The 11,116-nt window shown below is 45.5% G+C and overlaps 1 protein-coding gene across 1 annotated transcript; it reads left to right on the forward strand.

The window, feature by feature from the left end:
* The first annotated feature begins 315 nt into the window (after positions 1-315).
* LOC123134676 (signal peptidase complex catalytic subunit SEC11A-like) lies at positions 316-2,314 on the forward strand. The gene is made up of 6 exons (XM_044553880.1): positions 316-356; positions 1,363-1,477; positions 1,585-1,695; positions 1,803-1,936; positions 2,075-2,126; positions 2,201-2,314. Exons 1-6 carry the CDS (start codon positions 316-318, stop codon positions 2,312-2,314), a joined length of 567 nt encoding a protein of 188 aa, XP_044409815.1.
* The last annotated feature ends 8,802 nt before the right edge of the window (positions 2,315-11,116 follow it).

Genomic DNA, 11,116 nt, shown 5'->3' on the forward strand with positions numbered 1-11,116 from the left:
GCCAATCCATGATTCATGTCTTAGCACGCGGTAGCACGTCCATGTTGCAATTGAATTCCAGGTACGCAAGATTCCATGTTGCAATTGAATTCCAGCTAGTATTCGGATTTATCCAGTATCTCGATGGTGTCAATCACCGATTCGTATCAAGTACGTACGTCTGCCTACCTTTTTGTACTCCGTCTATATATACACATGCACTATGGGAAGGTACTAGCTGCACTGCAAAGCAAGACTACACGTTCGCTGGAAAATACTCTAGAATCGATCAGAAAACTAGCTGTGTTTTCTCCATCGTCCAGCCGAGAGGAGGCTATGAAGATCCGGCATGTGCTAACCCAATCCGTCACCTTTCTCGGTACATATTGTTGAGTAAATAGGCAATTTCTCGATTAAATTAATTCACGAGTAAATCACTAGCATGGCATTGACTAAGTTGATGACGTACTGACTTTGATCTAAACATGCACGTACTAAGCAAACAGTAGACAAATCTACGCATACTGCTAGTACTGCTAATATGAAATTAATCAGGAGCGGGATAAACGGGTTATACCCTCCAGTAGGCCATGCCGGCCTTCTTGTCGGCTTCAGCTTTCTCGGCGGCGGCACGGTCGGGGTCGGTGGACATGGTGATGATGAAGGCGACCCGGACGTAGAGGAAGTAGACGATTGGAAGCGAGCAGTCGCGTAATCGCTGCCCAAAAACCTATTCGCCCCTCACCCCATATAGGAACCAGAAGGGCGTGGTTTTGAAGACCTGCTCTCTCGTCGAGCGTGTACGCGGCGGACGGGATGGAGTTACCGGCGGTAGCAGCAGCAAAGGAATGACGGTGGGCGTGCGCGTGAGCAGATGTGATCTGTTCGTGGCGGCTAGGGTTAGGGGACACAACACACTTATATAGAAGCAGCCACGTGGAGAGACGTGGGCTTGACCCACGTCCGAGTCCGTGACAGCCCACGATCCAGGCTCGGCTCGGCTCATTCCCGCAACCCGCGGCGCGGCGCGGCGCGGCGCGTCGTAACGTGGCGTGGCGTGGCGTGGCGTGGCGTGGCAGGCGGCGGAGGAGGAGCGCACGAGGGCCTCTTCTCTTCTCAAGCTCCAATAGAATGTAGAAAAGCCACCCTTATAAACCACTCCAACTTTTCTTCCACTAGCATGGTGGGACTAAACTTCCCACCACCTTGTCATGCCACCTGCATGGGCCCTTAGAGATCAAATCTGAAATTGTTATATGGGCTCTAGGCCCATCTCGCATTTCAACACATATATAGGCCTCTTTTTTCAGTGTTCTTTAGCGTTGATATTTTTCTTCTATCTGTTCCTTCTTTTTGGAGAATTTTTAATTAAATTTGGAATGCTGTTATGGTCGTTGCATTGTTGGTGTTGGTGCCCGAGGGAATAATGCTAGTGATGGGTGGCAAGACACCTGCGATGGCGGTTTTGTCGGAAAGTATGGAGCCTGCAATTAAAAAGGTATGTGATACAATTATTTTTTAAATGTGGGCTTCAGTTTGTCGCTCCCTTTGATTTCAGCCGACATATTAATAAATGCATGCATGGAATATGTGCTTATTTTGCAGGGCGATATGGTGTTTGTGCACAACATGAGCAATGAACCTTTCCGCGTTGGAGAGATCATTCTTTTCAAGGTTGATAGCTTTGAACATCCAGTTGTCCATCGCGTGATCAAGGTAACAGCAAGCCCTCTAGTATCTCTTGCTACACACCAATCAAATCATTAAAAGTTTATATGTCATATTTTGTTTGCATTGAAAATAATCTTCTCAAATTATTCTAGGTTCATGACCATCGAGATATTGGAGAAATCCGAATACTCACCAAAGGAGATAACAATTTAGTGGATGACCGGTTTCTCCATGCGAGCGGGCAGCTTTGGCTTCAACCGCATGACATTATTGGATGGGTTGCACGGTCGCTTGTTCTCTTATCATGCGTCTACTATCGAATTTGGACGTGTATTACTATGGATGTATATATACCTCGATCTACCATTTTAATTGATTAATGTCTTTGCATTGTTAATTTGTGTGTTTTGTCCAATGCTAACAGCTACCTGCCATATGCTGGATGGCCTACTATCTTCATCAGTGAAGCTTATAAGGTACGCAAGCACACGTTATATTCTGGTTAATTTCTGTATATACCATTGTTTACTTAATTAAATACTCACAAAAGGTCTCTCTTTTCCTTCTTATGAAAGATGTTGCTGAATGGTCGAAGCACTACAACTCCAGAAGTATATTGGGTAACAATGTAACCGCGGCAGATTTATGTGGATTGTCTCCATAATGTCTTGTTAGGGGTTAAAGAATGCATCAAGCGATCGAAGAGTATGTAAATGATGCATCATTATCATAGTCTCCACAACATAGTAATCGAGATCCATCCGTCTTGTTGTAGTTATTTCTGTAGCACGGTTGACAAGATTTCTTTTTTCGAGAACACGCAAAAGTCTTACATTTCTTTGCACGATCAGCATGATTCTAACTCCTTCTTTGAAAGGTAGATTTTGGTGAAACATGTTGTTAGATGTATTCTTCTTCTTTTTTGACAAATGGTGAACTTTATTGACTCAAAGAAAAGTATTATTGGGATACAAAAACAATGAACACACATCTGGCCTCTGCATTGGCAACGATGAGTGTGAGTAGCCATAGAAGGGTCAGTACACCCTTGCCGGAGAGCAGATGGCGGTTGCGGGACGTTGGATCTGAGGGACGAGTTGGAGGCACCAAAGGCAAGGCAACGCACGTCCTCACCGTCGCCCTCCGCTGTGCGGCTTAGCCCGACAGGCTCCTTCAACAATGGTGAGGGAGGGAAGTTGTAGTGAAGGCCTCTAGGAGTGGCGGCGGCCTCCGGAGTCCCCCACGAGCGACCCGGGGGGCAGTTTGGGTTGCGTATTGGGAGGCAATTCACATGTAGAGCGGAAGAGAAGCAATTGTTTGCTACGTCCTATGGACTCGGTCTTTACGTTGTTTTAGCTTAAGACCCACTTTTTTCAATGTATAAAACTTGCTAAGGTCGACTTTAGAAGCCTTAAGACAAACCTTATGTCCACTTTAAAAACGGCTACATCAAATCAGTCTTGCGTATCTTTTTGTGAGCAAATTTTAATATGGGACACTCTTACCTCCTTTTTAGAGGTAAGAGTATATGATTGATCTGAGCTTGTGGATCCCAAGATGAATGTAATGAAACACGAGAAACTCACTCTTGAACAACCATCAATAAAAAAATACATTTGGTTCGAAATAGAGCTACAAAAATAAGAGAAAAATTCATCATAGGTCCCCAAACTTGCAGTGGCCTTAGCTTTAGTCCCTGTGGTTAGAAATACCCGTAATACGGTCACCATACTTGCTCTAGGGGGTCATGTACGGTCCAAAATACGTTTTTCTATATGTACGCGCTGAGCTGGCTTCAGTCAACGGCTGCCACGCGGGCGCTGACTGCCACATGCGCTTGCTCGCTAGAATACGCAGGCAACTAGGGTTTTTTTTGCAAAACTATCAGTTATTAAGATCTCCTCCCCCCACCTGGTCGGATCGAGTTACTCGTGCGGACCGAGCCCACCCGCTGCCCTCTCCCAACCCTAGCCCACCGGCCTCCCTCCGCCGCCGCCGCCGCAGCCATTGCCGCCGCTCCCTCTCCACCGCCGCAGACATTGCCGCCGCCCTCTCTCCTCATGTCTTCTTCGAGCTCTGTTCGATCCGGGCTACGTGGCCGCTCCGTTGTCCTTCCTTTGATCTCGTGCCCGGATTGTGGCGAGCAGGTGAAGTTCTACCGCTCTGGCACGGACGAGCACGAGGGGTGGGTCTTCTACAGGTGCAGCAAACACCAGGTCAAGTTCCTCTACCTGTGTTGTAGATCTTTTCTTCACTATTTCTGCATCAGATTTAATTGTAAGACTGCATTAGGGTTTTGTCAGATTGAACTTAGTTAACTAGCATTAGGTTTGTACTGCAATTGGTTGGTGTTAGTTAACTGAAATTTATAGTTAACTGAACTTTTTTAGATAACTGAAAATGCTCTGTTTCTCTGTTTTTTAGGTCACCTGTGATTTCTGGCGTTGGGAGCTAGAATATGTGCAGCATCTTGTTGAACATAGGGTTCTTGTTGGTGATGCTGCTATGGATGCAATAGGAGCAGCTGAGGATAAAAGGGAGGAGCTTGAGAGGAAGAGGACTGAAGCAATGAACACAAGAAGCATAGCTGGAAGAGGCATGGCTGGGAGAGGTGTTGGCAGAGTTGATTTTGGGTCATTTGGCACCCCTAGTGAGAAGAACTTTGCTACCAAGTAGCAAGTTGCTATGCTGCTTGGATTAGGTAGAGAAATTCTACTGCTTCTGAAGCTGGTGATGGTTGCTGCTATGTTGCTTTGTGTGTTGTGTTTCTTAGTAGTCATGAAGAACTGAGATGTACTGAAATCAGTGAGCAGAGCACACTAAGTAGATTAAGTACTTGTTTTGGGTTTGGATGCATGCTTTGATGGTTGTAATGGTTGCATGGTGTGATGGTTATAATGGATAACTGATCAAATAATATGAATACTGGAGTTATGTACCAATGTTGTTATGTTACTTCTGCATTTAGACAGCAACACAACATGTCTCAATTGAATTCTAATCATTTGACAACATATTACAGTTTAAAACCAAATCCATTGCACTTAAAATTCAGTTGGCAGGCAAGATAAAATTAGTTGACAACCAAATCTATTTCACAACATAGTTGGTCAAATTAAGTTTACACAGGGACAAGAACAAGATAAGTTCAGTCAAAATCATTCAGCATCCCCTTAAGTTTCTTTATCTTCTCCTTCGTCTCCTCTTTGTGTTTGAATAAGTCACCTATCATGTACTCAAGCTTTCTCTTCTCTTGCCTCAATTGATCCCTCTCCTGCATGACTTGGTCCCTCTCTTTCTCTGCCTTAGCTTTGAATACCTGATGAATATTTGTTACAGATTTGTCAGTGCTCTTCTTCTTCTCAAGCTCTTCCTTCAGATCAGACATAGCAATTTGTGTGTTGCCTAATTGACTCATTGCATGCTCCTTTTCAGCCACTATCTTGGCAAAATCAAGCTTGAAATGTCTCAGCTCATTCTCCATTTTCTCCATTTTTGTCTTCTGTTCCAAGATCTTCAAGTTCTGTTCAACACTCAACACATTTTCTTGTAGCCTTTGTTTTGTCTCCTCCTCATACATGTTCCATATGGTAGCTAGGATCATCTTCAATGCTTCAGGCCACTCAGGGTCTATCCATTCCACATAGGTACATTTAGGTACTTCCTATCATCCAAAGAAACATTCAGTTAAGTGACATTATCCAGTTATCTGCAAATCTTCAGATAAAAGCCACTGTCACTGTAAAATGATGATAAAATGGCACCATTATATGGATTTGTACAAACCTTGTGTGCACAAGCCAGGAAACTTCTGCCACTGTCAACAGATTGAAAAGCCACATGCTTCTCACACAAAGATCCATGCTCACATGTAAAGTTAGGCAGATATGTGGCCAGACTAGTCCATTCTTTGCAGAAAATTGTTGTTGGAGGCTAAAAAAAGAAAAAATTGCATTTGTTAAGTATAACCCCTAGAACCTGTTTAACCCTAGCTGATGTTTAACCCTAGCTGCATGGAGGAGAGGACATGACTAACCTTGCTGGTCACTGAGTCATCTTCAGAAGAGGTTGGGAGATCATCCCAGGACACCATGGTTGCTGCTGTAGACCAGGGGAGCAGGAGCAGAGGAGGAGTGGAGGAAGAAGAAGGGGACCTGGTGGTGGATCTGGTCGAAGAGGAGGAAGAAGAAGGGGACCTGGTGGTGGATTTGGTGGTGGTGGACCTGGTGATGGGGGTGGATCTGTTGGTGGACCAAAGGTGCATGGATGATGCAAGTTACAGGGTGTGCAAGTACAAATTCAAACCAGTTGTAGGGTGTGTAGTGTTGCCATTTCAGATAGGTGGCAAAGTTCAGTTAAGCTAACAAAAATTAGTAATAACTGAATTTTTAAATTAACTAAATTTGCTGACAAAATTTGTAATTTTGAAAAGATTACTGATCTAAAGTTCAGTTTAAGACAAATTTCAATTAAGACAAAGATAACTGAATTTTTAGCCTTATATTAGCAACAAGTTCAGACAAAATTCAGTTAACTTATAGCATCAACAACATAAACTACTCTACATAACTTTGTAGAACTTCAGCATAAACAGCATCAACTAGACAGCATCATCAACAAATCAGCATCATCAGCATCAACTGGCACTTAGTTTAACAGTTGTCTGAATTTAGTTTGAAAAGCTAACTTAATTTTTTACAGTTAACCGAATCTTAACAGTTGTCTGAATTTAGTTAAGACAGAATTCAGTTAAGACAGACTTTACTTAAGACAAAGAATCAGACAAAAATTCAGTTAAGATTCAAAACCTTATCACCTACTTCTTTTGGAATTATTACCTTATATAGCAACAAGACAATTTTGGATTGTTGCCTTATATAGCAACAAGACTGCATCAACACCATTATGTACCAACAAAACACTTTTGGATTACTGCCACTTATCTAGCATCAACACTGATATAGCACAAGCACAAGCTAGTTCAACACATATATAGCATAACAGCCAGTTCAACAGCCAGAAATTTCAAATAACTTATGTGCTTAATATACAAGCACACCTAACAAACTAATTTTTTATAACTTATATGCTGAAAATATGTATATTTTAACATACCTAACTACTGCATCTTCTTCATGCCTTCTACTGCATCTTCATCTTCAGTTCTTCAACTTCTGGAGGCGCTCCGAGCGGCGAACCTCCATGTCAGCTGCCACCACCTTCCTCTTCTTCTTCCTCTCTGGCTGCTCTGCGCCATCCTATGCTTGTAGGGCCAAGACCACCTCCACCTCCTGCTTCACGATGTCAGGAACATCGGGAAGCAGGTCGACGTCAATGGGCCGGTGCTTGTCACCCTCCCTGGCGACGGGCGCCACCATCTGGACCTCTGGCTCGGGGATGACGAGCGCCGCCACCTCCGGCTCGTCGTCAGAGAGTACAATCACCTCCGGCTCCTCCCAGTCAGTCAACCACGATGAGTCGATGGTGTAGCCAGAGTCGTCGTCGGAGCCAGAGTCGTACTCCGATTCCGATGACATGTAATCGGAGACGTTGTCGGGCCTGATGAGGTCGGGCTGGTAGTGGTCCCAGTAGGCTGTGTTGACAGGCGCGGGGACGGCCACCTCGATGTTGAGGACGCGCTCCGCTCGCGAGCCAGCGCACGAAGGATCCGAGTGCCGTGGCGTGGTGGCGGACCGGTACCTCCACCACCGGGCTCGCTGGCCCGGGTCGTCGGAGCGCGTCTCCTGCATCGTGAAGCGGAGGACGAGCACAGGAGCGATACCGAGGCGGTCGGTGCAGCAGCGCTCCAGGTCGTCGTCGGTCATGATCTTGAGGAGGCCACACGTGTGGTGACGCAGCATCGCAATGCTGGGGAACCACTTCCCGATCTCCGTCAGGTCCGCGCGCATCGCCTTGTCACTACCTGCAAGGTCATCGATGACCCTCTGCCAGGCGGGGCTGTTCTCCATGCCGGCGGCGGCGGTGTGGTGGTCGGCAGCGAGGGTGGAGTGGGGGTTTGGAAGCGGGGTAACCGAGGGGACGTGGTGGACTGCAGACTAGATGCGAGTGGCGAGCGGAGCGGTGGGTGGGTGGGCTTAAAGAGCAGAGAAGGAAACTGAAAAGACGTGGGCCGTTTAGCCACTAGCAACTACTAAATAGATAGTTTAGTATCTGCCTTTGACCAAAGCACTACTACTTACTCCACTGGCTTTGCCCCCAATGTTCAATACTACAGGTCCTGGGTTCGAGACCCAGGACACCCATTTTTTTGTTTTTATTTTTTTATTTATGCAGTTAAGTATAAAAACCAGTGAAGATATAAATACAAAAACATTTGTCTGAATTTAACAGTTGTCTGAATTTTTACAGTTTGTAACTTATTTTTTACAGTGCAAAACCATTCTAACATTGCAAAACCATTCTAACAGTGCAAAAACACTGAATCACCTCATTTAAGTTCAGTAAAGAAAAAACCATTCTAACATTGCAAAACCATTCTAACAGTTCAAAAACACTGAATCACCTCATTTAATTTCAGTTTGCATCTTTAAGACACAGATACACAATTGCAATGCTGCATCAAATTCAGTTTGCATCAAATTACTTATGCCTCACTGAATGAGCTACATTTCAGCTCTATTAGTTTCTTCACTGAATGAACCACATTTGAGCTCAATGAGCATCAAATTACTCAGATTTAAGTTTCTGCCAAAAAATCACTGAATTACAAGTGCAACAGCACTGATTCATCTGAACTCATCAAACATGTAGACTCTCTTCTTCTTGGGCATACGTCCACTTCTTGTTGGTGCACTTGGGCAAACTAATTCAGCTCTTCTTCTCTTGGCATCTTCTTGTTGTTTCTTCTTTGCTTCTTGAACTTGTTTTTTCTTCAGTGAAATAGCTCTCTTTGCTTCTTGCTCTTCTCTTCTCTTCATTGCTGCCTCTGCCTTAGCTGCAATTGCTTCAATTGCCCTGGCCTCCTTCTCTTCTTGTAATGCTGCTTTTCTTGCTGCTGAAGCTACCATCTTTGCTGCTGTTTCCTCAGCCTTCTTCTCTTTTGCTACTCTTCTTCTTCTGGCTGCCTTCTCTGCTCTCTTGATAGCAATTTCCTGCCTCTTTCCTTCAGCCTCCTTTGATCTCCTCTCTGCCATCTCATTCATTGCCACTAGTGCTTCATCTCTCCTGCCTGCCATTGTTGGAAATATGCCCTAGAGGCAATAATAAAATGGTTATTATTATATTTCTTTGTTCTTGATAATTGTCTGTTATTCATGCTATAATTGTATTATCCGGAAATCATAATACACGTGTGAATACATAGACCACAACATGTCCCTAGTGAGCCTCTAGTTGACTAGCTCGTTGATCAATAGATAGTCATGGTTTCCTGACTATGGACATTGGATGTCATTGATAACGGGATCACATCATTAGGAGAATGATGTGATGGACAAGACCCAATCCTAAGCATAGCTCAAAGATCGTGTAGTTCGTTTAGCTAGAGCTTTTCCAAATATCAAGTATCATTTCCTTAGACCATGAGATTGTGCAACTCCCGGATACCGTAGGAGTGCTTTGGGTGTGCCAAACGTCACAACGTAACTGGGTGACTATAAAGGTACACTACGGGTATCTTCGAAAGTGTCTATTGGGTTGGCACGAATCGAGACTGGGATTTGTCACTCCATATGACGGAGAGGTATCTCTAGGCCCACTCGGTAATGCATCATCATAATGAGCTCAATGTGACCAAGTGTCTGGTCACGGGATCATGCATTACAGTACGAGTAAAGTGACTTGCCGGTAACGAGATTAAACGAGGTATTGGGATACCGACGATCGAGTCTCGGGCAAGTAACGTACCGATTGACAAAGGGAATTGTATACGGGGTTTCTTAAATCCTCGACATCTTGGTTCATCTGATGAGATCATCGAGGAGCATGTGGGAGCCAACATGGGTATCCATATCCCGCTGTTGGTTATTGACCGGAGAGGCGTCTCGGTCATGTCTGCATGTCTCCCGAACCCGTAGGGTCTACACACTTAAGGTTCGGTGACGCTAGGGTTGTAGAGATATGAGTATGCAGTAAAACGAAAGTTGTTCGGAGTCCCGGATGAGATCCCGGACGTCACGAGGAGTTCCAGAATGGTCCGGAGGTAAAGAATTATATATAGGAAGTAAGGTTTCGGCCATCGGGAAAGTTTCGGGGGTCACCGGTATTGTACCGGGACCACCGGAAGGGTCCCGGGGGTCCACCGGGTGGGGCCACCTATCCCGGAGGGCCCCATGGGCTGAAGTGGGAGGGGAACCAGCCCCTGGTGGGCTGGTGCGCCCTCCCTTGGCCCCCTCTGCGCCTAGGGTTGGAAACCCTAGGGGTGGGGGGCGCCTCCACTTGCCTTGGGGGGCAAGCCACCCCCTTGGCCGCCCCCCCCCCTAGGGGCCCTACATAAAGAGGGAGGATGGAGGGCAGCCGCACCCATGCTCTTGGCCCCTCCCTCTCCCTCTGCTACACCTCTCCCTCTCGCAGACGCTTGGCGAAGCCCTGCCAAGATCGCTGCTGCATCCACCACCACGCCGTCGTGCTGCTGGATCTTCATCAACCTCTCCTTTCCCCTTGCTGGATCAACAAGGAGGAGACGTCTCCCTGACCGTACGTGTGTTGAACGCGGAGGTGCCGTCCGTTCGGCGCTAGGATCTCCGGTGATTTGGATCACGATGAGTACGACTCCCTCAACCCTCCTGAACGCTTCCGCTCATGATCTACAAGGGTATGTAGATGCACTCCTGTCTCTCGTTGCTAGATGAACTCATAGATTGATCTTGGTGAAACCGTAGGAATTTTTTTATTTTTTGCAACGTTCCCCAACAGTGGCATCATGAGCTAGGTCTATGCGTAGTTCTATTTGCGCGAGTAGAACACAAATTTGTTGTGGGCGTAGATGTTGTCAACTTTCTTGCCACTACTAGTCTTATTTTGCTTCAGAGGTATTGTGGGATGAAGTGGCCCAGACCGACCTTACACGTACGCTTACGTGAGACAGGTTCCACCGACTAACATGCACTAGTTGCATAAGGTGGCTAGCGGGTGTCTGTCTCTCCCACTTTAGTTGGAGCGGATTCGATGAAAAGGGTCCTTATGAAGGGTAAATAGAAGTTGCAAATCACGTTGTGGCTTTCACGTAGGTAAGAAAACGTTCTTGCTAGAACCCTATTGCAGCCACGTAAAACATGCAACAACAATTAGAGGACGTCTAACTTGTTTTTGCAGCATATGATTTGTGATGTGATATGGCCAAAAGTTGTGATGAATGATGAATGATATATTGTGATGTATGAGATAATGTTCTTGTAATAGGAATCACGACTTGCATGTCGATGAGTATGACAACCGGCAGGAGCCATAGGAGTTGTCTTAATTATTGTATGACATGCGTGTCAATGATTTAACGCCATGTAATTAC

Source organism: Triticum aestivum, chromosome 6B (assembly GCF_018294505.1).
Source record: "Triticum aestivum cultivar Chinese Spring chromosome 6B, IWGSC CS RefSeq v2.1, whole genome shotgun sequence".
In the NCBI taxonomy this organism is placed as follows: Eukaryota; Viridiplantae; Streptophyta; class Magnoliopsida; order Poales; family Poaceae; genus Triticum; species Triticum aestivum.

Excerpts from the sequence above, each read along its gene's own strand:
- LOC123134676 (XM_044553880.1), top strand. The coding sequence starts at position 316 with ATGAAGATCCGGCATGTGCTAACCCAATCCGTCACCTTTCT. Across the intron at positions 357-1,362 it reads ACCCAATCCGTCACCTTTCT|TGTTATGGTCGTTGCATTGT; the intron begins CGGTACATATTG and ends AATTTGGAATGC. Across the intron at positions 1,478-1,584 it reads TGGAGCCTGCAATTAAAAAG|GGCGATATGGTGTTTGTGCA; the intron begins GTATGTGATACA and ends CTTATTTTGCAG.